General features: G+C 51.6%; 2 protein-coding genes across 7 annotated transcripts in view; one reads left to right on the top strand and one right to left on the bottom strand.

Moving 5' to 3' along the window:
• The window catches only part of Uck1 (uridine-cytidine kinase 1), a 6121-nt gene extending 2838 nt beyond the window's left edge, over positions 1 to 3283 (top strand). Inside the window, exons 6-8 of one of the 3 annotated variants that reach the window (XM_040736916.1) lie at positions 1167 to 1338; positions 1877 to 2069; positions 3157 to 3283. In XM_040736916.1, the coding sequence (XP_040592850.1) occupies positions 1167 to 1338; positions 1877 to 2058 (354 nt within the window). In that variant the 3' untranslated portion in view covers positions 2059 to 2069; positions 3157 to 3283. Of the gene's footprint in view, positions 1 to 1166; positions 1339 to 1876; positions 3129 to 3156 lie in introns of those variants that run through there. The other 2 variants (XM_040736917.1, XM_005087675.4) reach the window with 2 other exon arrangements.
• On the bottom strand, positions 3129 to 25698 carry Pomt1 (protein O-mannosyltransferase 1). 4 transcript variants are annotated; one of them, XM_040736913.1, is made up of 20 exons: positions 25543 to 25698; positions 24788 to 24939; positions 22451 to 22557; positions 22270 to 22320; positions 16363 to 16509; positions 15040 to 15151; positions 14315 to 14380; positions 14136 to 14229; positions 13733 to 13888; positions 12696 to 12826; positions 12053 to 12148; positions 10715 to 10807; positions 9663 to 9759; positions 7522 to 7614; positions 7222 to 7339; positions 6758 to 6855; positions 6154 to 6267; positions 5131 to 5257; positions 4365 to 4542; positions 3129 to 3886 (listed from the first exon to the last, which is right to left on the bottom strand). In XM_040736913.1, exons 1-20 carry the CDS (start codon positions 25576 to 25578, stop codon positions 3712 to 3714), a joined length of 2241 nt encoding a protein of 746 aa, XP_040592847.1. In that variant the 5' UTR covers positions 25579 to 25698; the 3' UTR covers positions 3129 to 3711. The 4 variants fall into 4 exon arrangements, with proteins under 4 accessions (XP_040592847.1, XP_040592848.1, XP_040592849.1 ...); XM_040736914.1 differs by lacking the exon at positions 25543 to 25698 and adding an exon at positions 25296 to 25510; XM_040736915.1 differs by lacking the exon at positions 7522 to 7614.

The raw sequence follows: 25698 nt of genomic DNA, 5'->3' as shown, positions 1-25698 counted from the left end.
CAAGTGCTGGGATTAAAGGTGTGCGCCACCAGTGCCCGGCCAGTCCCCGGGATTTTATCTCTTAAAGTAAAAAGAAAAGCTGAGTATAGTTGTCCATGCTTTTAATCCCAGAACTCAAGGGCAGAAGATCTCAGTGTTTACGGCCAGCTTTGTGTACATAGTACATTCCAGGACAGACAGAGATACATGGAGAGACCCACCACATGCCCCCCAAAAGTAAAGGAACCAGAAATGCAGAGACTGTCTCTGGCCCCAAAAGTAAAGGAACCAGAAATGCAGAGACTGTCTCTGGCCCCAAAAGTAAAGGAACCAGAACAGTCAAAAACAGGATAGATAACTTCCATTTGCTGATATGGAAAGTGCCCCTTCTGGGCGCTGGGATTACAGTGTACACCACACCTGACTGAAAGAGGTTTTCTTTAGTGCTCATGCGTTCTCAAGTTTCTGGAAAGTATTAATGTGTGAAGCACAGACTGTTGCAGTCCCACGGGGCTTGCTGAGTAGGTGGTGAGTAGGCAGCAAACCCCAGTCCTGCATCTGAGCAGCCGCCACCTCCATGCCTGATCCTTGTGCTGCTGACCTCCCCAGGGTTTCCTCCCCATCATGCAAGCCAGCCAGCCCCTCAAAGCATTTCTAGGCTGCCCCTCTTCACCCTGCCTGATGGTACTGCTGGATCCACTCAGCTTTCACAGGAAGGGTCTCCACTGCCTTCAGCAACCTGTCTGCTGTGAGGACAGGCCTCCTTAACCCAAACATACAGACTGGCAGTATTGACCCTCCTGGGCCCACTGCCAGAGTATGCCCTCTCCCTCTCTGGGCTTCTCCTGGTTCAACCATGTCCCCTCAGCATCATCTTTCCCCCTGCATTCCTCAGTGGTCCTGCTGGAGTGTCACTGGCATTAGAACAAATAAGCAGAGAGGATGCAGGTGATCGGTGCCATGTATGTCTTCATACAGTGCAGGCCGGCTCACAGGCTGTACATGGCTTAGCTCTCGTCCTGTCATACTCATTCCTATAGAACACTTGCAGACTTCAGTCCCATGTTGAGAGGCCAAGAACTGTGGGAGGTGTCACGCCCACCTAAGCCAGCAATAAGCTGTGGCCAGGCAAACACAGCAGGCACTGATGTGCAAGTTCACTCTTCATCTCCTGCCTCACTGTCCAGACCCCACCTCTCACCTGTGTAAGACTGTCCCCAACTCACCAGTGCTGCCAACACCCAGGCTCTCATCCCTTGTTAACGTCACCTGGAGGAGACAGCCTCAGGAGACTCCTCTGTATCTTTCAGACCAAGAAGTATGCTGATGTGATCATCCCCCGAGGAGTTGACAATATGGGTAAGCAACTCTCAGCCCTACTCCCAAGCCATGATGTAGAGGCTGCCACCTCTTGCTTCCCAAGTATATGCATGGGGCTTGTCCACGTTCATCTGGGTCATGGGTTCATGTGTACTTTCCAAACACTCAGAGGTGTTTGGTTTTTTCGAGAGAGGGTTTTTCTGTTTTGGAGGCTGTCCTGGAACTTGCTCTGTAGACCAGGCTGGCCTCGAACTCACAGACATCCACCTGCCTCTGCCTCCTGAGTGCTGGGATTCAAGGCGTGCGCCACCAATGCCCGGCTTGAGATGTGTTTTTATCAGGCTCAGTCAACATTAACAACAGCGGCCAGGGAGCTGTGCTGTGCTTGTCCAGTTGTGAGCCTTCTGTCTGCGGAGACATCGGGCGGGCGGGCAGGCAGGTCCTGGGGACTGCTGGGAGGCAGAGAGGCACAGTGGCTTTCCTGTAGGCCAGAGTGCTTTGCAGAGTAGGGGACTGAGGACAGGTTGCAAGGCTCTCTGGAGTGAATGCGATGGGCATTTCCTGTGTCTCGTTGCAGTCGCCATCAACTTGATTGTTCAGCACATCCAGGACATTCTCAATGGTGACCTGTGCAAGCGGCATAGAGGAGGGCCCAATGGGCGCAACTACAAGAGGACCTTCCCCGAGCCAGGAGAGCACCCTGGGGTGCTGGCCACTGGCAAGCGCTCACACCTGGAGTCTAGCAGCAGGCCCCACTGAGACCAGCATATGTAGGTTCCCCATAGACCCATGATGAAGGGTCTGGGCCTGGGGGCAACCACTTGCCCTTAAAAGCACAGTCAGGGATTCTCAGTGGGATCTAGGTTGGCAGCATTTAGGACCAAGGCCTTCCTTGCTTGGGAGGGCAGATTCATGCTGACAGGGCATTCCGTGTCTTCTGCTTCCTTTCATTGGAGGAGGTCAGCAGGTCTCTGGGTCACTGAGAAGTGTACCAAACTGCATAGAAAGCCCACGGTGCTGGCTTCCAGAGGGATGCAGGACATACATTATGGGGCAGCTGAGGACAGCCCTGGCACTGGCTGGCTTGGCGTTGGTAGGGAGCCACAGTGACGTGCTCCCAGTATGTGGTTCGTGTATATGTTGCAGGAGTAAAGTTTGAAGAAATGTTATATATCCTGTTTGTTTTGTGGCAGGCTGTTTGTGACCAATGAACCTAGTTTTAACAACCTACCACGGGGCTATAGTCCAATCTAAGGAGCCTGAGGCAGGAAGGAACCCTAATGTCTATCCACGTGACACTAAGCAGCGAGGGACTCCTGGGTATCACGGGGCCTGGATTGTGGATAGATGGGAGGCGGCCACCGGGTTTCTTGTGCTAAAATAGTGTTTTCACAATTCTGCAGGAAGCCTTGAGCCCCAGGGGCTGTCCATGTATAAGCCACTTGGGTAAAGTTCATGGCTAGTGTGCCAGGGAAGGCTATGTGTAGCCAGGAGAGCACTGGAGAGTAGAGCGGAGTCACGTGAACATGGCTGCTTAAAGCCAGCTGATCTCCTGCATGCCGAACCTGAGCTCATGGCTTCACAAATGGTCCATCCTATGTTGTCAAGTTTGTCCTCCCTCCTATGGGATGGCCCTTTTTGGAAAAGTGTCCTTTGCTATTGTCATAGGCTATGACGAAGGCACTTCTCATTTGTTCTTGTTAAATACAACCTGGTTCTCATGACAGCAGCTGAGCTCAGGGGCTGGTTTCTGTTAGTGCTGTACTGGTTTTGTTGAACTGAAACCCCTCTTTGGAGGAAGAATCAATAAATAACACTAAAAAACCCTATCAATTTGTTCCTTTTTATTTACATTAGGAAAGGCAAATTCAAGGCAAGGAAGTGTATGGATGACATCTTGGCTGTGGAAGACAGGTGAAGATGCTTGGTGAAATCTCCCGGAAGGGGTTTTCAAATACAGATCAGTGAGAAGTCCTGGCGTTAACGCACTGTCAGATTTCCAAGTAGGCTTTATGAAGGTCAGCTGTGCCTGCAGACAGCGAGTTGTTTGGGGTGACTGAAGGCCTTGTGAAAGGCAGGGCTAAGACCTCATTGGTGGCCCACAGCTGGCAGGAAGGCTCAGGCTCATGACATGAGTCTTGTCCACTCCTTCGCTGGCTGGGTGCTCCTACCTGCCTTGTGGTTCCTACGCTGGCAGCTCAAACACTGGCTGGGTCAGAGTCAGGCCTCCTGGGTGAGGCTGTGGCAGGGCATATTCTTCACTGTGTGAGGAAGAATAAATCACTTCAAATGAGAAACCACAATTAACTCCTGGAGTCCTTACTGGACCCAGCCAGTCCCTGTCCGCTGAGGCCTCTGCTGGTGGGAGACAAACACTGTTTTGAGATCCTGTTTGCATGCTTGTCTTGTTCTCTAGTACTTCCTGATCAGAATGTCCCAGCTGTCTTTCCAGCGAAGGGCCTGGAGTTCTCCTGGTGAGAGTGATGTGTCCCCATAAGTTAGTGGACGTAGCATGTTGGACACATGGCACGCAGAGGAATACCAGGCTACAACCAGGGCACTGAAGACATTCCTCTGCAGCTGGGACCTGTGGGCAGCAGGGAGAGTGAGGTTAGAGGATCTGGCTTGCCTCCCCACAGATCCCTGCCTGGCTATTGCCCAGGAACCTGCTGACCCCTGTGTACTTTATCTGTGTGTTCCTTAGACCTCCCTGCTTCTCTGTGCCCTATGCCAACCCTAATCTGCCCAGACACATTGTACACGACCCTCATCATGCCCTCCACATCGAGGCCCTCTGCTCCTTTTTGTTTTTTTTGAGACAGGGTTTCTCTGTGTAACAGTCTTAGCTGTCCTAGAACTCACTCTGTAGACCAGGCTGGCCTTGAACTCAGAGATCTGCCTGTCTCTGCCTCCTGAGTGCTGGGGTTAAAGGTGTGCGCCACCATGCCTCACCAAACCAAAGCTTTCTGTCTGCCACATCCCACCAAGTCGGGAACATGAGCCGGTGCTGGCCGGTGGTTAAGCCTCTCCCCATTTTGTGGCCCTAAGGCCCACTGTGCCCGTACCTACACAGGTGGTCGCTGACGTGCTGCAGGACAATTGGCAGCAGCAGGATCTGGAAGGTGAGTGCTGGCAGGTAGTGGTAGAGGAACAGCGTCCTTTCCATCAGGAAGAAGGGCAGGTAGTTGAGTGCCCAGCCGCCAGTACCCAGGGCTCCAGCCAGCACCCAGTGGGACCAGGCATCTGGAGGAAGGCATATCTCAGAGCAGCACTGTCACTGAGCCCAGGCTCATTCCTAAGTCACATACTGTCCTCAGTACCTCATTCCCTTACCCCCAGGACTAATTGGACTGATCAATGACACTGCTGCTTCTTCCTGAGTCTTGATAACTTTTTCTTCTCCTAGACCCCAGACTCAGGGTGAGGCCAGGCCCAGCCCTGCGAGGTCCCCTGCCAACCTTAGCTGGTGGCCAGTGTAAGGGCAGGTTGCTCCCATCTGAGAAGTCTGCTCTCAGCTACTCAGGGAGCTGCATCTGCGACCAGAACTGTAGCAGAAGTCAGTAGAAAGAAGGGACCTGGTGGGCCAGTGCTGGAGTTTTCTTTCCAAATGCATTTCTGTCAGCTGCTCACAAGCACCACCCCACCCCTCTTGCTGACTGCTGGTGCACGCAGGCAACCCTGAACTAAGCTCTGTCCCCTGCACTCCCTGCTAAAGAAATCTCAATTGTGGTGTGGATCTTAACTGCCACAGGTGTTTTTAGGGCCCCTACCTGCCCAGGGCCTTGGGTTCTAATAAAGCTGGCTGTCACCTATGCATAAGGAAACACTAACCCTCAGGGAGGTCACAGATACTCCTTCGCCGGCGGAGCAGGTACCAGAAGAAGAGTAGGGTGTAGGCCACTGTGGCCAGGCTGGCTGAAACCCAGATCACGATGTTTCCAAGCAAGTGGATCTGAGCCTGAAAGCACAGGGCGCCGCTCACTGCCTGCCCTCACCTCGGGGACGGCAGCGACCACAGTGAAGCCAAATGTACTCCAGCAGTCCAAGACCTCACAGGCACATCTGCAACTCATCCGGGTGACTCACCCCTAGCCACTTTTCAGACAAGCATTAGCATTCTCAACCCTGTTTGCCAATACTGAAAACTAGAAGCACTGGAAACTTGGTGTGTGGGCATGAATCCAGACCTCTGTGCATGTGGAGCATACACTGCCATTGAGATCTATCCACAGCCCCTGTTCATCTGGCCTCAAATATACGATCCCTGTCGCAAACGTGTGCCACCATGCCTGGCTTGGGATTCCTCTTTTAACAACACAGTTATCCACAGGAAGGTGGTACCTGGAAAGAGAATCTCAGTTTGCACACACACAGCTGTGGGGCAGCCCTGGGACTTGCTCCGTGTGCCCTCACTTTATGCTGATGCCCTCAGTCCCACTGGATGTGTGCTGGGAGGTCTTAGCGTTACCTCACTGAGTGACTACTCTGCTCAGCTCTGCCTCCATGCAGCCCCATGCTGCTTCCATTCTGCTGTGGTGGAGGCAACATAACCAGAGCCATAACATATCACATTACACAACACAACACACACACAACAGCTTGGGTGCTGTAGGGAAAACCGTTAAGACTGAAGGAGTAGGCAGCAGTGGGCCCCCACAAAAGCTAGTAATGAGGGGGTTCCCTCAACAGGCCACACGAGAGGTGGCCTTGCTCCCTGGCAACGAGTGGTTCAGGCCTTGGACTGCCCAGTGTCATTCCCCCCCCCCCAAAAAAAAAGCCAATTCTGAGCCTTAGCCTTGGAGAAACCCAGGACTCCTACAGGGACTTGCCTGGGACTCACACATGCTTGCTTACACTGGTCCTGGGATGTAGCCAGTAGGCGATGTTGGTGTCCAGGGTGACCCACTCGAGCGGGGTGGAGCTGTACTTGTGTTCAGAATCCTCATTTTTCAGGGTCAGCATCTTCCACTGCCACAGAATAGAGCACAGGTTGCAGAGGATGATCCAGCCTCCAGCTGCCACAAGGTCAGTGTGGCCTAACAGTGTTGTCCCTTGTATATCAACTGCCCAGACTGAGTTTATCTGGCAAGTGCTGCAGGGGTCCCTGCACACTAACCTGGGCTCTGCAGACTAAGTGACAGCAGTCATGCCATGGGCTCTCCAAGTCTACCTCATTTACCTAGGGCTCAGCTAGGTGACTGTAGCCCATTTTGACCTGATGGGAGGTCATAAGACGCCCTGGCATTATTGCAATGTCACACTGATGCAGAAACCCCTTGTCCCTGACTACTGGGTGCAGGTTCAGGGGGCCTGAGAAGGGAGAGACACTCATTCTGCTACAGAGCCTGAAGTCCGGGTTCGAGGATTTGGACCTTCAGAGTTGAGCAGCACTCAGTGCCTTCCCGGTAGAAACACGCTCCCGCTGAGCAAGGGCGGCATCCCTCCAACCACTCGTCACCTGTACTTCCGAGAATCTGGCCATGAAGCTGAGGTTCTTGCTAATGTCAACCTGCGTAGGTGAATGCAGCTCCAGTTCCCTCTCCTTCTGCTCTTGGCCTGACGTGGACACCAAGGAAGACACAGTGAGGCTCAAGGCTGAGGACCAGGCTGCCCCCAGGTCTTTCCAATAACCCACAAGGACACCACAGCAGACTGCATCATTCCACTTGGTTCCCACCACACCCCAAGTTCCCCTGCTGAGTCAGGACTAGCGTACCCTGGGATGCATGATTTGCTATTTCCCCAACCCCCTCCACAGCACAAACACCTCATATAAGCATGGATCAGTGCAAGGAACTCAGCCAAACAGAACGGAGGGGCTAAGGTCCCTCTACACCAACAGTGCTGTTTTGGTATTTCTTGAGGTGCCATGGCATCCCAGAGACACGCAGAATCTGGGCCCTGGGCCCCTCCGTGACTCACTTGTGCCGTACCGGTGCTCCTCCACATTCCACGCCATGCTCTCGTGGGGGCCTCGGGACTTCTCCCCAACCACCTCCAACTGCCGAAATCCCCAGTCAGGGAGGTGAGCCCCGCTAAGCTAGCAGAACCGAGAAAGGAAAAGAGCATGACATGAGCTGCTAACCCCAGCAGGTGTGTCCGCAGACCCCTGCCTCCAGTCTTCCCAGGACCGTCTGCCACGGCGTGAACTATAAGCACAGGATGACTTTCATCACATGGCTAGCCTATGTGAGCACAGGTCTCCCAGGAGCTACCCTGCACCTTCAAGACAGCAGACGTGTTCACATGCACAAAGCGCACTTCCGACAAGATGGTCTTCCAGGTATCCTGGCTGGACTCTCTGTTCACAATGTCCTGCAGAGGGAGAACTTGTCAGCCTGGGGACCGGCGGTGGAGCACTTGCTCGCATTTGTGAGGCCCATCCCCAGCACCCCAAACCAGGGTCAACCTAAATATGTCTAGGCAGTTATTCATCCCTTTTCAGATTGCTTTAAATGTCAACTAAAGATCAGACGCCATCCCTTCTCTGCTTTTTGCCTAAGAGAAGACCAGTCAAACAGCGATGAAACCAGTGTGGGTCTCGGCTAGGGTGGTAAGTCCTCAAACAAAGGAAGCATAGGATGCTAGCTAGTCCTTGGCCTTGGTGCCATGGACACTCCACGACCCCACAAGCCTTCAGAGTATAGCATTTGATCCAGCCACAGGGACAGGGCACTGCCCGTCTGAGGCTGCAGGAAACACTCCAAAGCTGTCTAGTCAGTCACAGGAGAACTCAAAACTCTAGCCAAAATGGGGAGTCTCTTAGACTTTATCTGGCCAGAATAAAGTGGTTCTAGAGGTCAGGACTGGCTCAGGGAGGGTCCTGGCTGGTAGCACTTTGCCTGTTACAGCCTGATATGCTAGAGCCTCAGTGATGACTCATGATGGGAACCACAGATCTCAAAAGGCTGAGAGGGGCCAGGCAGTGGTGACCCACGCCTTTAATCCCAGCACTTGGGAAGCAGGCGAATCTCTATGAGTTTGAGGCCAGCCTGGTCTACAGAGTGAGTTCTAGGACAGCCAAGGCTACACAGAGAAACCCTGTCTCAGAAAACCACACACACACACACACACACACACACACACACACACACACACACACACACACACGAGGCTGAGAAAGGGCAAGAAATCCTAGACTGGGTGGCCACTCCTGAGGCGGCCAAGGAGGCTCACCGCCATTACTTCCCATGGGAAGGGGCACAGGACTGTGTCATCAGGCAGGGCTGCTCAGGAGAGGCCAGAGAACAGAATGGCCATGAATATGCACAGCACAGACAGGGAAAGTGTGCCTAAGAAAAGTCATCCTCAGACAGCGTTGCTGAGGAAACTGACAAAGGTCCAAAGTGGGTGGGACGTTGAGTAATCAGGGCTGCTGCAGCCAATCACAAGCTAGGCCGCTATGACCTTTCCTCTTTGGAAATGACCCCAGGCCTGCAGTGGTTCAGTACTCAGTCTACTGGCCCAGTAACATAACACTTGCTGCACAGCAACTTTCCCAGGAGACCTGACTCTGCTAGGGAACAAGTGACTACTGTCACCAGCAGGGAAGGTGACTGCTGACCACTGCCTCAGTAAAAGTGACCTCTGATGGCCAAGCCCCTCACCAGGCAACGGCTCTGTGGCACCCTTCCCCCATGGGGGTCTGCAACACTGCTTGGGCTCCTCTTACTCATATTAACTATTGAGAATTGGCTGAGAATCTTCCCCTGGGTCACAAGAGTGGCTGGAACAAGGGTATCCTAATCAGCTTTAATTGTCAACACGACACAGCCTTGAGTCACCTAAGAAGGGGGTCCCAACTGAGGGATTGCCCAGATCAGACTTTCCTGTTGGCATATCTGGGAAGGACTGCTATTTAATGCAGGAGTCCCAGTCCACTGTGGGTGGTATCATTCCCTGTGCAAGGTGACCCTGGGCTAAGCATTAATGTGGGAGTGAGCCAGCAACAGCATTCCTCCATGGACTCTTCAAGTTCCTGCTCGAGGTCCTGCCCTGACTTCCCTCAGGGATGGGCTGCTGACTAACCCTCTCCTAAGCTGCTTCTGGTCATGATACTTGGCACAACAGAATGAAACAAGAACAAATGAGCAGGCCAGGAAGTAGGCCCAGCTGACCTCTAAGGTCATCGGAGGGCCGACAAGGCACTTGGAACTTTCCCTTTCCATCCCTGAGGCACCAGAGGGCGCTAGACCTGATGAAGTCACGGCTTCATAGGAACATCTCAGGCTTGCTTTGTGAATAAAAGCTCCCTATCCCATTTTACATCTGAACCCATTCATTGTCCAAAGGGGCACTCTGGGTGCCCCAAGGTAGAAATCAGGTGTGCCCCACTGGCTGGCCACACTCCACATGGAACTCACCAGCTTCCAGAGGTTCTGAGCAGGCATGGAGATGTTATAGTCAATGTAACAGGAGACTTCTTGAGAATGCGGACTCAGTGGGGCTGCAACATCATGCCTGGAAGAGCATATGTTCCTTAAGTGTCATCCGGGAAGAAGCTGCTTGCAGCACAAAGCTGGCTCGACCTGCCGAGACTGGGGGAAGCTGGCTGGAAAGGTGACTCCCATAGAAGCCACACATCCAGGGAAAGGGAACTCTGAAGTAGACTTTAATCATCAATGTGACACAGCCTGGAGTCATCTACTGGAGTCTCAAATGAGGGACTGTCCAGATCGACTGTCCTGTTGGCGTATCTGTGAGGGAGTGTCCTGACTGTGTGTGTCCAGAGTTGATGTAAAACAACACATGTCATTCACTTTTTGGACAGGTGAAGTAAATCTCAGCAAAGAATGGCTACCACAGGGACTGAAGTGTGATCTAAGAACTGGCGCTGGTGTCACTGGTCTGGCAGAACAGAAAGCGGTGCTTTTCCTTGGGCCATCAAGTGCAAAGTGGCTTCATGCTGGGAGAGCAGGCTCTTGTGTGACTCAGCCTTAGTGGCCAGAAGTAGCCAGTCACTGTCACAGTAGCCCAGTGTGAGCAGACATTCTTGGTAGCCCTCTTGACAGCGGCATTGCTATAGGTAATGGACTGCCAGACAGAGTGAGTGCTGGTTGATAAAAACTACACGGAGGGAGGACCCAGGTAGGATTTCTGGTATGGTGGCCTTAGGAGCATTCCAGCGGGAAAGTGAGTGGAAGCCCAGAGGTGTTGTGTTTGCTTACTGCAGGACTAGCAGGGAGGCCAAATGACCATGGTGACACAAGTCAGGGCCACTAAGAGCTCAGAAGAGCTGAGAGGTTCAGTAGAGGGGCTGTGGGCAGAGAAGTGATGAAGTCCCTTGTGTCTTCTCAAGGGTGGAGTGCGGGCTCAGTGGAGTAAGGCAGAGGGGGGCAGCCAGGATGCCGGACACAGGGAAAGGGAGGAAAAGGAGGTGTCCTGTCCTAATAGAACAAGCATGGCAAACACTCACGTGTTAAGGAGGCGGGTGGTCATGCCGTGAACGAGCTGTATGATGTCTCCATGGCGTACAGGCCTGGGAGGGTTGTTTACCACTAGCTGATGTCTAGGAAGACAACACTGTCAGGGTGGCACTCAGCCCAGCACCTTCTTACCATAAACTCTCTGGGAATACTGAGGCTCCGAAGACTCCCAGCAGACACTGGGAATGTGCACCCCCACATGTATACTTTGTGTGAGGTTACTTTGTATAGAATCAAGGCACTTATGTTTCATTTAAAAGGTTACTTTCCAAATTGCCAAATGTGATTCCATTTGCCAATGTCACATTTGTCTATGAAGAATAAACTAGATGCCAAAAAACCAAAACAAACAAAAAACAAAAACAAAAAAACCCTTATGTTGACAACATACTCTTTTTTCATACCTCCAAAAAAAAAAAAATTAAGATACCTGTAACCCTAGCACTTGGGAGGCTGAGGCAAGGTGACTGGGAGCTTGAGGCAAGGCTTGGCTACATGGAGATGCTGTCTTAAAAAGAAAGAAAAAAACCACACCAAAACCAACCCAACAAAAAAAGCCACCCAAACCCTTAAAACCTATCAAGTCCCCCAAACTGGATCAGTGCTGTGTAAACGGCCAGACAGACAGACAGATGGGCCAGAACAGCCTCACTCCTCACTTATGCATGAGTTGGAAAAACAGACATACAGAAGTGCAGCCATATAAGGATGAACACAGGCTAGCCTGGGGAGAAGTGATGGGAGAGGAGGGTATGCCTTTAGATGGGCTGGCCTACGAGGCCTTCCCAGGGATCCAGCCTTCATGCCGCTGGCAAGCATGGTGAGTGCAGAGATGGCAAAGGGCCTGGTGATGGTAACTGCCACTGAAGGCTATGGTCAGAGCCTCTAGGCAGAAACTAGAGTCTGGAGGCCAAGGACATGCAGGAGGCAGAAACAGGAGAGCACCTCGTCTAAGGCTTCTTAGAGGCTCTGCTGCTCAAGTGGACTGTGAGGACAGAAGCTGAACATGGGTACAGAGGAAAAAAATCTCATTTATAGGCAGACTCCTTAGGCCTAGACACAGGCTGAGTGCAGAGAGGCTCCACAGATGTGGAAGGGTACTGGAGTGACCCTGGGCCCTGTTACAACTCCTAAGAGATGCTAAGGCAGGTCAGGTCACTGAGGATTCAGACCAGGCCCTGGCCTCAAACTAATAGCTCATGAATTAATAGGCATTTCACTCTGGCTCCGAGGCTGAATGCGGTCACTGGCCAGGGAGACCCCATAAAAAGGAGGCTCAGGACTCAGGACTCATGCTGGGTGGTGAGCTCTGATGCAACCATCCTCACCTCCCAGGGTCCTTTATGATCCACCAGTTATTGATGTCTTTGAAGGGGTAACAGGTCACCTGCTGCTGGTGGGAGCTGCCGCGGCCGTTCTCATATCTGTGTGAGACATCAACAAAGAATGCACCTGAAGCCGACAGCCCAGACCCACAGGCTATGCTGCTCTCCCTAGGTGTCTGCAGAGACCACCCAGCATGATGTGTCACCCAAAAATACAGTCTGTCTCGGGGACCAGAGGACACAGAAAGAAACAACATTGCTATCAGGCAGAGCTGCTCAGAGGACACTGGAGGAGACAGATGGCATGCCATAGCAAGCCCACTGTTTCACACTGGGCACCACAAAAATCATGAGCCTGGGCTCTGGAGCCCTGCTGCCTTTGTCCCTCGAAACCTGACCATAGAGTGACAGTTCTTTTTTTTTTTTTTTTGGTTTTACAAGACAGGGTTTCTCTGTATTGTTTGGAGGCTGTCGGTCCAGCCTGGCCTCGAACTCACAGAGATCTGCCTGCCTCTGCCTCCCGAGTGCTGGGATTAAAGGCGTGCGCCACCACCACCCAGCTCTAGAGTGACAGTTCTTAATATAAGCAGATTGGGAGAAAACAAAACATTATGTGATTGCAAATTAAAATAGTCACTTTCCTTACATCATAGGGTAGGTGTTCTTGTGGGAATGAAGCCAGCAAGGCAAGGGTTTGCCGAAGACGTTCCTCAGAGTGACCTGGGAACCAAAGGCCACCTCAAGAGGCTGGCCCTGGGTGATGCGGGCTAGCCCTCCCTAAGACAAATAGAAGAGGTTGCATGTGAGTTCAAGAAAGAAACCATCCTTCTGCCCTATGGGTCCCAAGATAGAGGGAGGCATCAGGCTCATGGCGGACGCCCTCACTGTGGAGCATCTTATCAGACCAAGACCAACAATTCTAAACTAGCCTCGGGAACAGATGGGGTAGTGGTAAATACGATCATATAATTAGGTATAACTGAATTACAAATTGTGGATGTGTTTGTGCTCCTTTCCACCACACAGTCCTTTTACAGGTATCCTATGAGAGTCAAGCAATTGTGTTGAAGAACTGAGAAAATGAATCAGAGTGTGGGTCCCCAGCAGAGCCAGGATGCATGAGCAGGCCTGTTCAAGGCTACACTCCTCACCACATCTGGGACATTTTATAGGCCAGTAGCCTTTATCTGAAATGTTGGAACCAGAAGTGTTCCAATTTGTGTGTGTGTCGGGGGCACCCACAATCTGAAAGCCCAAAATGCGAAATGCTCTATAATCCAAAGCTACCTGAGTGTCGTGCTAGCATTCAAGAAAGGTCTGGAGATGGAAACCTGTTGATTTCAGACTTCCTGTGTACACCTGTAGTTAGCATAGCAAACAGCAGGCTTGAGTCTATCTCATGAGGTGTTTACCTGCAAGTCAGACTGGGAGAGGCGGCCTCTCTAGTTCCCACATCATCTGCACTTCACAACTCCTTTAACCATACCAACATGGCTGCCTCATTGGCACTTTAGGGTCTGTATGGAGCCCTGGCTGGCCCTGACCTGTGGCAACCCACCTACCTCTTTGCTCCTGGGGGCTACAGGAACCACTCAGGCTGGATCTGACAGTGCTCAGGTAGAAACTCTGAGCCTCTGCCTGTCTTTGCTCTGAAGTGACCTGGCATCATGCTTTGCTTCTTACCTCCAAGCTGGCTTGGAAGGCGCTGGACATGATCTGGTCGTGGGGCCCAGAGCGATAGAGCAGCATGAGGTGGACATAGAAGAAGAGTAGGTACAGGAAAGCCGGGATGACCAGCAGGGCCACTGCTCTGGCGATCACGTGACCAAACACGCAGATCTGTCAGGGGACGAGAGGAAACATCTCCTATCTGTGGAGCAGCAAGGCCATTTTCAGACACCACATGCAGGCTTAGGAAAAGTTACTGAGAAGGCCCACCTTCCACACAGACACTAGTGGAGGCTCATGGGTAAGCTGCCCCTCCTACCTGCTCCTGAAGCCTCCAGGCTCCACTTCTTTGAGCCAGCCACGCCCTAGGACAGCTTTACACCCCAACCCCACACACGGCACTGACATGACCACCTACATTTGACAAGGTCTGATCCCCGATCAGGTTCCAGGCATGGACAGCTGCAATGCTGAGCACGAGTAAGTAGGTAAAAATTCCCATGTATTTGATACTGAAAAAGACAGAAATGAAATAAGGCTATCAGACAGACTGCCCCACAGACAAGAATACCGTCCAAGTCAGGGGTTCTAACTCACCCAATGGCGCAGGAACAGGAGACCCCGGTCAGCATTAGCCACAGCCACCAGTGCGGTGAGAAGGGGCTGGGACAAAAACAGAAGAACAAGGAAGCATTCACAAGACTCATCCTACAGCTAGGGACAGTGGGTGTTTTTCCTAGCAGTCCTGAGGTCGACCAGCCCTGACCACCAGCCACAATAAAAAGAACTCCACCTCCCTTTGGGGTTCAGAAGAAAATTTCTTTTTATCAAGAAAAATTCTAATGAGGGTTAAAGTTAAAAAAGATGAAGTTATTAAATCATGGGCTTAAGAGCCAGCCCACCAGGACAGCCTCCAAAGTCACAGAGAAACCCTGTCTCGAAAAACCAAAAAAAAAAAAAAAAGAGCCAGCCCAAAGCATTAGGTAACCAAAAGGCATTCTGCAAGCAACTCCTCAAGATAAAAGGGTGACACCAGAAGTCACACCAGAGCTGGGTACAGGTACACCCCTGTAACCTCAGCACTCTGGAGACTGAGGTGGAGGGGCTGGTACCAGCTACAGGAATTTTAACTACTTGCTCATGTGTAGGACCCTGCCTAAGAAGCAGAGGGAGACGCCTGGAGCCCTTTCCTAAGCAAGAGACACCTGGAGCCCTTTCCTAAGCAGAGGGATGCCTGGAGCCCTTTCCTAAGCAGAGAGACGCCTGGACCCCTTTCCTAAGCAGAGGGAGACGCCTGGAGAGGTCTGTCTTACTTCCCATACCTGTGCTTTTGGGAGTTGAAGAATTTCAGATACGACAGCACAGCCAAAAGGTTAAAGAATATCAGTAAGGACTCCAACAGCATGAGCCTGGACTGAGTGATCAGGGAGTTTTCTGTATAGAGACGAACAGCTGTCAGTACAGAGCAGCATACACACAGCAGATGCAGACGGATATAGAGCTGTCTCCATGGAGACTGGACTGAGGACCCCTCTGAGGACACCAGTCCATGCCTGCTCAGGCCTAGATTGTACAAAATTCAGGTATTTGCATATAACCTTCTTCCTATCCTGCTGTACATTTGAAGTCATTCACAGATCACCAAAAACTTCTAACACAATATAACTGGCACATAGTTATTTTACTGTCTTGTCAAGGGAAAATCTTTTTTTTTAAAAAAAAATATGTATTTATTTTATGTGTATGAGTGGTCTGCCTACATGTACATATGCCTACCATGTAAGTGTCTGGTGTCAATGGAGGTCAGAAGAGGACACTGGATCACCTCGAACTGTAGTTACACATGGTTGTAAGTCACCATTTGGATGCTAGGAACCAAATTCAGGTCCTCTGCAAGACCAGAAAGTGCTCTTAACCTCTGAACTATCTCTCCAGTTCCCAAGCGGGGAGAACATCTTTACATATTTGATGCAGAAGGAAGTTTTAAAAAATTTGAGACAAACTCTTGTTATATAGGCCAGGCTGACCTCAAAATCAAGACTCTTCTACCTCAGTCTCCAGGTCCTGGGATTCCAGACTGAGTAAGAACCAGCATGGCATAGTTTTGCACTGAGGATGAATGCTATGTAAGTGTGTGTGTGTACCTGTGTGCTTGTGTATGTCCCGGTGTATATACGCCCTTGAGCACTGTCTGACAGCCCCTACCTCTAATACGCCATTATTTCCACATCTCCACTTTTTTGTTTATTTGTTAGTTTGTTTGAGATGAGATTTCTCCGTGTAACATCTCTGGCTGTCTGGAATTGGCTTTGTAGACCAGGCTGGCCTCAAACTCAGAGATCCATCTGCCTCTGCCTCCCAAGTGTTGGGATTAAAGGCGTGCACCACCACTGCCTGGCTTCACATTTCCATTTCTGATAAGAGTCTGACCTCATAGTTCATCAATCCTACATCAAAGAGGGCAGCCCAGAATTGTGGGTCTCATGGAGGCCAATCTGGCATCTGGATAAGCAGCTGTGTTCACTAGGGCAGCACACTCACTACCACCAAGCCAGGCTTCTCTAAGCCTCACGGTGAAATACTAACAAGTGTTTAATTTTTCTTGTACTCTGCCAAAGGCAGGCGGGCAAGGACCCAAGGCTTACCGATGAGCATGAGCAGGGCAGCTCCCATGGCAGTGCAGTGGGAAAAGTGAAGCTCCAACACTATCTGGTAGGACATGGGTACTGACAGGGCCCCCGCCAGGGCTGGCAGCAGGCGCAAGGACCACACTGGTACATTGCTGCTGTACTCTGGAAAGGGAAACACACAGAGAGCTGGGAGCACGTGTGCTGACACACAGAGAGCACGTGTGCTGACACACAGATGAGAGCACGTGTGCTGACAAACAGATGAGAGCACGTGTGCTGACACACAGAGAGCACGTGTGCTGACACACAGATGAGAGCACGTGTGCTGACACACAGAGAGCACATGTGCTGACACACAGAGAACACGTGTGCTGACACACAGAGAGCACGTGTGCTGACACAGAGCTGAGAGCACGTGTGCTGACACACAGAGAGCACGTGTGCTGACACAGAGCTGAGAGCACGTGTGCTGACACAGAGCTGAGAGCACGTGTGCTGACACACAGAGAGCACGTGTGCTGACACAGAGCTGAGAGCACGTGTGCTGACACACAGAGAGCACGTGTGCTGACACACAGATGAGAGCACGTGTGCTGACACAGAGCTGAGAGCACGTGTGCTGACACAGAGCTGAGAGCACGTGTGCTGACACAGAGCTGAGAGCACGTGTGCTGACACACAGAGAACACGTGTGCTGACACACAGAGAACACGTGTGCTGACACACAGAGAGCACGTGTGCTGACACACAGATGAGAGCACGTGTGCTGACACAGAGCTTAGAGCACGTGTGCTGACACACAGATGAGAGCACGTGTGCTGACACAGAGCTGAGAGCACGTGTGCTGACACACAGAGAGCACGTGTGCTGACACACAGATGAGAGCACGTGTGCTGACACAGAGCTGAGAGCACGTGTGCTGACAGAGCTGAGAGCACGTGTGCTGACACAGAGCTGAGAGCACGTGTGCTGACACACAGAGAGCACGTGTGCTGACACACAGAGAACACGTGTGCTGACACACAGAGAGCACGTGTGCTGACACACAGATGAGAGCACGTGTGCTGACACAGAGCTTAGAGCACGTGTGCTGACACACAGATGAGAGCACGTGTGCTGACACAGAGCTGAGAGCACGTGTGCTGACACACAGATGAGAGCACGTGTGCTGACACACAGAGAGCACGTGTGCTGACACACAGAGAACACGTGTGCTGACACACAGAGAGCACGTGTGCTGACACACAGAGAACACGTGTGCTGACACACAGATGAGAGCACGTGTGCTGACACAGAGCTGAGAGCACGTGTGCTGACACACAGAGAGCACGTGTGCTGACACAGAGCTGAGAGCACGTGTGCTGACACAGAGCTGAGAGCACGTGTGCTGACACACAGAGAGCACGTGTGCTGACACAGAGCTGAGAGCACGTGTGCTGACACACAGAGAGCACGTGTGCTGACACACAGATGAGAGCACGTGTGCTGACACAGAGCTGAGAGCACGTGTGCTGACACAGAGCTGAGAGCACGTGTGCTGACACAGAGCTGAGAGCACGTGTGCTGACACACAGAGAACACGTGTGCTGACACACAGAGAACACGTGTGCTGACACACAGAGAGCACGTGTGCTGACACACAGATGAGAGCACGTGTGCTGACACAGAGCTTAGAGCACGTGTGCTGACACACAGATGAGAGCACGTGTGCTGACACAGAGCTGAGAGCACGTGTGCTGACACACAGAGAGCACGTGTGCTGACACACAGATGAGAGCACGTGTGCTGACACAGAGCTGAGAGCACGTGTGCTGACAGAGCTGAGAGCACGTGTGCTGACACAGAGCTGAGAGCACGTGTGCTGACACACAGAGAGCACGTGTGCTGACACACAGAGAACACGTGTGCTGACACACAGAGAGCACGTGTGCTGACACACAGATGAGAGCACGTGTGCTGACACAGAGCTTAGAGCACGTGTGCTGACACACAGATGAGAGCACGTGTGCTGACACACAGAGAGCACGTGTGCTGACACACAGATGAGAGCACGTGTGCTGACACAGAGCTGAGAGCACGTGTGCTGACAGAGCTGAGAGCACGTGTGCTGACACAGAGCTGAGAGCACGTGTGCTGACACACAGAGAGCACGTGTGCTGACACACAGAGAACACGTGTGCTGACACACAGAGAGCACGTGTGCTGACACACAGATGAGAGCACGTGTGCTGACACAGAGCTTAGAGCACGTGTGCTGACACACAGATGAGAGCACGTGTGCTGACACAGAGCTGAGAGCACGTGTGCTGACACACAGAGAACATGTGTGCTGACACACAGAGAACACGTGTGCTGACACACAGAGAGCACGTGTGCTGACACACAGATGAGAGCACGTGTGCTGACACAGAGCTTAGAGCACGTGTGCTGACACACAGATGAGAGCACGTGTGCTGACACAGAGCTGAGAGCACGTGTGCTGACACACAGAGAGCACGTGTGCTGACACACAGATGAGAGCACGTGTGCTGACACAGAGCTGAGAGCACGTGTGCTGACAGAGCTGAGAGCACGTGTGCTGACACACAGATGAGAGCACGTGTGCTGACACAGAGCTGAGAGCACGTGTGCTGACACACAGAGAGCACGTGTGCTGACACACAGATGAGAGCACGTGTGCTGACACAGAGCTGAGAGCACGTGTGCTGACAGAGCTGAGAGCACGTGTGCTGACACAGAGCTGAGAGCACGTGTGCTGACACACAGAGAGCACGTGTGCTGACACACAGAGAACACGTGTGCTGACACACAGAGAGCACGTGTGCTGACACACAGATGAGAGCACGTGTGCTGACACAGAGCTTAGAGCACGTGTGCTGACACACAGATGAGAGCACGTGTGCTGACACACAGAGAGCACGTGTGCTGACACACAGATGAGAGCACGTGTGCTGACACAGAGCTGAGAGCACGTGTGCTGACAGAGCTGAGAGCACGTGTGCTGACACAGAGCTGAGAGCACGTGTGCTGACACACAGAGAGCACGTGTGCTGACACACAGAGAACACGTGTGCTGACACACAGAGAGCACGTGTGCTGACACACAGATGAGAGCACGTGTGCTGACACAGAGCTTAGAGCACGTGTGCTGACACACAGATGAGAGCACGTGTGCTGACACAGAGCTGAGAGCACGTGTGCTGACACACAGAGAACATGTGTGCTGACACACAGAGAACACGTGTGCTGACACACAGAGAGCACGTGTGCTGACACACAGATGAGAGCACGTGTGCTGACACAGAGCTTAGAGCACGTGTGCTGACACACAGATGAGAGCACGTGTGCTGACACAGAGCTGAGAGCACGTGTGCTGACACACAGAGAGCACGTGTGCTGACACACAGATGAGAGCACGTGTGCTGACACAGAGCTGAGAGCACGTGTGCTGACAGAGCTGAGAGCACGTGTGCTGACACACAGATGAGAGCACGTGTGCTGACACAGAGCTGAGAGCACGTGTGCTGACACACAGAGAGCACGTGTGCTGACACACAGATGAGAGCACGTGTGCTGACACAGAGCTGAGAGCACGTGTGCTGACAGAGCTGAGAGCACGTGTGCTGACACAGAGCTGAGAGCACGTGTGCTGACACACAGAGAGCACGTGTGCTGACACACAGAGAACACGTGTGCTGACACACAGAGAGCACGTGTGCTGACACACAGATGAGAGCACGTGTGCTGACACAGAGCTTAGAGCACGTGTGCTGACACACAGATGAGAGCACGTGTGCTGACACAGAGCTGAGAGCACGTGTGCTGACACACAGAGAGCACGTGTGCTGACACACAGAGAGCACGTGTGCTGACACACAGAGAGCACGTGTGCTGACACACAGAGAACACGTGTGCTGACACACAGATGAGAGCACGTGTGCTGACACAGAGCTGAGAGCACGTGTGCTGACACACAGAGAGCACGTGTGCTGACACAGAGCTGAGAGCACGTGTGCTGACACAGAGCTGAGAGCACGTGTGCTGACACACAGATGAGAGCACGTGTGCTGACACAGAGCTGAGAGCACGTGTGCTGACACACAGAGAGCACGTGTGCTGACACACAGATGAGAGCACGTGTGCTGACACAGAGCTGAGAGCACGTGTGCTGACACAGAGCTGAGAGCACGTGTGCTGACACAGAGCTGAGAGCACGTGTGCTGACACAGAGCTGAGAGCACGTGTGCTGACACACAGAGAGCACGTGTGCTGACACACAGATGAGAGCACGTGTGCTGACACAGAGCTGAGAGCACGTGTGCTGACACAGAGCTGAGAGCACGTGTGCTGACACAGAGCTGAGAGCACGTGTGCTGACACACAGAGAGCACGTGTGCTGACACACAGAGAACACGTGTGCTGACACACAGATGAGAGCACGTGTGCTGACACAGAGCTTAGAGCACGTGTGCTGACACACAGATGAGAGCACGTGTGCTGACACAGAGCTGAGAGCACGTGTGCTGACACACAGAGAGCACGTGTGCTGACACATAGAGAGCACGTGTGCTGACACACAGAGAACACGTGTGCTGACACACAGAGAGCACGTGTGCTGACACACAGAGAGCACGTGTGCTGACACAGAGCTGAGAGCACGTGTGCTGACACACAGAGAGCACGTGTGCTGACACACAGAGAGCACGTGTGCTGACACACAGAGAACACGTGTGCTGACACACAGAGAGCACGTGTGCTGACACACAGAGAGCACGTGTGCTGACACAGAGCTGAGAGCACGTGTGCTGACACACAGAGAGCATGTGTGCTGACACATAGAGAGCACGTGTGCTGACACACAGAGAGCACGTGTGCTGACACACAGAGAGCACGTGTGCTGACACACAGAGAGCACGTGTGCTGACACAGAGAGCACGTGTGCTGACACACAGAGAGCACGTGTGCTGACACAGAGCTGAGAGCATGTGTGCTGACACAGAGCTGAGAGCACGTGCGCTAACACAGCAGCTCACAGATTCTGAAATAAAACTTTGGGGTAAAGTCTTTAAAATGAGCTTTGGGTTTTTTTGTGGTGGGTGATTTTTTTAGAGACGTCTCACTACTTAGCATGCTGAGGCAAACCTATAATCCCAGCACTTGAGAGGCAGAGGCAGGCGGATCTGTGAGTTTGAGGCCAGCCTGGTCTACAAAGTGAGTTCCAAGTTAAGCCAAGACTACATGATGAAACCCCATCGCAGAAAAAAATAGAGGGCCTCAAACACCCGAGTTCAGGTGTTTGTCCTGCTTCACTCTGGGTAGCTAGGACTGAAACATAAACTACCATGTGCCCAAACTGCTTTGAAACCAGCTTTGCACAGTAAAGGGATCAGCTCTTACCAAGCATAGGAATGACAAGTAAGGATTCTGAGACCAATGCTGATTTAGTATATTTACCCCAAGTAGCTCTAAAAATGTTGTGGCCATTTATAAACTTAGGCATATAAAAACTAGGGATTATCAGATACCACAGGGATAGAATAATTACCATCACAAAGCACACTTTTTTTGTTTTGTTTTGTTTTTCAAGACAGGGTTTCTCTGTAGCTTTGGAGCCTGTCCTAGAACTCGCTCTGTAGATCAGGCTGGCCTCGAACTCACGGAGATCCACCTGCCTCTGCCTCCCAAGTTGCTGGTATTAAAGGCGTGCGCCACCAACACCCAGCTTCTTTTCTTTTCTTTTTCTTTTTTTGAGACACGGTTTCTCTGTAACAGCCCTAGCTATTCTGGAACTCAACCCAAATAACCAGTCGTATGCTAGTTCATATTAATAAATGGCAATTGTTGGATTTGTTGGTTCTTATGAACAACATCTTATCTCCATTATTTCATGTACAGATTAATAAGGAAAGTTAAAATTCTTACCTGCCCCAATTCGGTTCCATAAAAAGTTACCATCGAATCCTCCTAAATAACCTAAAACAGAAAATTTAGAATATGGAACAAATAATGTGAGAACAAGACAGGATTTCTGCCCTTGAGAAATTTTACTTGATAAGCTTAATATATTTCAGGCCTGAGAGACAATATCTGTTCCCTCACCTACCTCCTAAGGCCAGCAGCATGTGGCCAAACGGTGGTCCACTGTCATCCAGAAAGAACATGCGCTTCATGTAAAAGGAGATGTACTGCCCATAGTAGACTTCATCAAAACTAAAAACAAACAGACCCCTTAGATCCAACAAGAAGTCCTAACTGTTATTTAAACTTTTTTTTTTTTTGGTTTTTTCGAGACAGGGTTTCTCTGTGGCTTTGGAGGCTGTCCTGGAACTCCCTTGGTAGTCCAGGCTGGTCTCGAACTCACAGAGATCCGCCTGCCTCTGCCTCCCGAGTGCTGGGATTAAAGGCGTGCGCCACCAACGCCCGGCTTGTTAAACTTTTAAAAATTCTTACTTTTTAGTCAGGCAGTAGTGGCGCACGCCTTTAATCCCAGCACTTGGGAGGCAGAGGCAGGAGGATCTCTGTCAGTCTGGTCTACAGAGTGAACTGTAGGACAGCAAGGGCTACACAGAGGAACCCTGCCTCAAAAAACCAAATAAATAAATACCATTTTATATGTTTGGGTATTATACATGTATGTCTGTGCATCACGTGTGTAGTGTTCCAGAGGGCAGAAGACAACAGATCCTCTAGAACTGGAGTTAAGAGACGGCTGTGACCCCCCATCTGGTGCTGGGAACTAAACTGGGGTCCTTTGCAAGCGCAGTCAGTGCTCTAAGCCAATGAACCGTCTCTCTAGTCCCCTAAAAGTTGTAATTGTGAACACAGGCAGGAGAATAAAACCTTGTTGTTTCTAGCTGACTTCAGGTGAGTGAAGAGCCAGGGTCAGATCCTAGGCTCCAATTGTGTTCTGTCCCCAAGCACTGGGACATAAGCACACCGTCATCTAACCTTTAGCAACTCCGTGGCAAGTAGAGCAAGCACAGGGAGCATTCGGGAAGCCTGTCTCCTCCGGATCCTAATTACTTTTCTGGTTTTCCTCCCCTGCACGACTGTGTATGTGACTTACAGGCACTACGTGTGCACACGTGTGGGAGAGCACTTATGTGTGTGGGCTCTTATGTGGGTGCACTTGCATATGTGGAGGTTCAAGGTTGACATCCAATGTCTCCCTAGATCACGCTCCACTTTATCTATTGAGGCTCCTTCAGTTTGCCATGTGGCTAGTGTGGCTTGTTAGTTTGCTCCGGTGAGTCCCTGCCTGAGCAGCGGTACGCTGGGATTCAGATGGGGCACGATGCCCACATGGCACCTGGATGGGCGCCTGGGACCTGGACTCTGGTCCTCACACCGTAGAACAAGCACTTCGCCCATGAAGACATTTCCCCAACCCTCCCCACAGATTTTGATTTCGGTATGTACTGGCCAAGCTGCTGAGCATGCTCAGGTTGGGTCCCCTCAGCAGCCGCCAGCACATATTCACAGCCATGAATGGAAGAGCAGCAACTGTGGACTGCACTAACACATTTCCAGACACCGAGACACCAGGGGACATCAGTTCTTAGGCAGGACAATGCTGCCGTGGTTATGTGATACTTGTTTTGAAAAATCCTGGGACTCAGTGGTTAAGACATGCGCTGCTTTTGCAGAGGACCCAAGTTCAGTTCCCAGCACTCAAGTCAGGCAGTTCTCAAATATCTCTATCTTCAGCCCCAGAGGCTCTGACACTCTCTTCTGGCTTTGAAGGCACCTGCAGACTCCCTAGCTCTTAAAAATGAATTATTGTTGGGTATGGTGGCGCACACCTTTAATTCCAGCACTCAGGAGGCAGAGGCAGGTGAATCTCTGACTTTGAGGCCAGCCTGGTCTACAGACAGAGTTCCAGGACAGCTACACAGAGAAACCCTGTCTCGGAAAAGAAAAAACAAAAACAAAAAACAAAACCCTCAACTTTCAGAAGTATATATTGAATTAGTCATAAAGGGAATATAATGTCTAGGATTTGCTTCAAACTCGTCTACTATAAGGGGGTTACAGAGGCTGGGTAATGAATTTATTGCAGAGGGACCATATTCTACTTGACATCTATGACAAAGTAACTACATTTCCCTTTATGAACAAAACCAGCTCCCTTTCAAACCTACCAAACCTCTACCTTTTAATTTTAGAATGAAAGTTAAGGCGGGGACTAGAATTTCTTCTACTGTTCTTATCAGACCAAGCTTTTCTTACTACATTCCTGCTTTCCCGGGGTTCCGTCCACAGCCACACTGTTTGTGATGACTACTCTTGGTTGTCAACCTGACTACATGCTAAAACATACATCACCAAGAGGTCCAGAAGCCCAGGATTTCTCTCCCCTTGGCACTGTATAGCACGATGCTTCAGATCACTAATCACAATGCCTCTTGGTTCATACACCCTCCTCCCCAATTCCACTTACACCACAGCCCGAGGGTAGCAGAGTTGCCACAGTCTGGTCAGTAGTCCCAGGCCAGTCAGAGCCACCAAGTTCAAGTTAATGTCAGCAGTCACCACTAGAGGCCGCTTAAAAAATCTCAACATTTTGCAGAAAAGCAAGCTCGGAAGGACACCCTGGAAAAGAGGGGAAGAACTCCTATTAAAAGTAACGGACAGCAGCCCAGAGGGGTTCAAAAGAGACCACAAGGGTCCCGAAGCGACCTAGCTGCGCGATGCACCCAGGGAGAATTACGGTACAGTGGGTTAATCAAGTCAGGACTCTTCTGAACATATCTTTTGGAGGATTACTGTGTTCAAGCACAGGGTCCACGTAAAGACAAGTGAGGGGTGAATTCAGGAAACCCAGACCTGGACATTCACTCGTTTCTATAAGTCATTCTATAAACACCTTCTGCGCACTTGCTAGGAGGGAGGCTGCTAATGAATGATGTGGCCTCTCCTGTCCCTTCCCGCTGTGGCTGCAAACTAACCCCTACTCTGGGGAGTTCTGGGTACCGTCGTAACCCAGTGCCCTGGATGGACCTTCCCGTCCTCGCCCGGGGGCGTTCCTCTCCTGCTAGAGTTGCACGTGCCGCGAACCCTTTCTCCACAGCCTCTGTCCACCCGGGCTCGTTTCTCTCCGGAGGCCGCCCTGGAACCACCCTCGCTCCGCCGGAACCCCCGAGTCGGATCCCTGAGCGCCAGGAGGGCTCTCGAATCTGCCACTCCAAAACCTACTAGCGTTTCTTCGAGTCCCGCCGAGTGGCTCCCCATGTGGGGCCACGCCTGCGAACCGCCTGGCAGGCTCGACCGTTGGGGGTGAGGCCGCCAGGTAATCCGCACAGCCCACCGATCGACGCTCAACTAGTCGTTCCTGCGAGTCCCGACACACTC

Source organism: Mesocricetus auratus, unplaced genomic scaffold (genome assembly GCF_017639785.1).
Source record: "Mesocricetus auratus isolate SY011 unplaced genomic scaffold, BCM_Maur_2.0 Super-Scaffold_100172, whole genome shotgun sequence".
NCBI classification, from domain to species: Eukaryota; Metazoa; Chordata; class Mammalia; order Rodentia; family Cricetidae; genus Mesocricetus; species Mesocricetus auratus.
This window is presented reverse-complemented; position numbering and strand designations above follow the sequence as displayed.

Excerpts from the sequence above, each read along its gene's own strand:
- Pomt1 (XM_040736913.1), bottom strand. The coding sequence starts at position 25,578 with ATGGGGAGCCACTCGGCGGGACTCGAAGAAACGCTA. Across the intron at positions 14,381-15,039 it reads TTCAACTCCCAAAAGCACAG|CCCCTTCTCACCGCACTGGT; the intron begins GTATGGGAAGTA and ends TTTTTGTCCCAG. Across the intron at positions 14,230-14,314 it reads TCCTGTTCCTGCGCCATTGG|TATCAAATACATGGGAATTT; the intron begins GTGAGTTAGAAC and ends TGTCTTTTTCAG.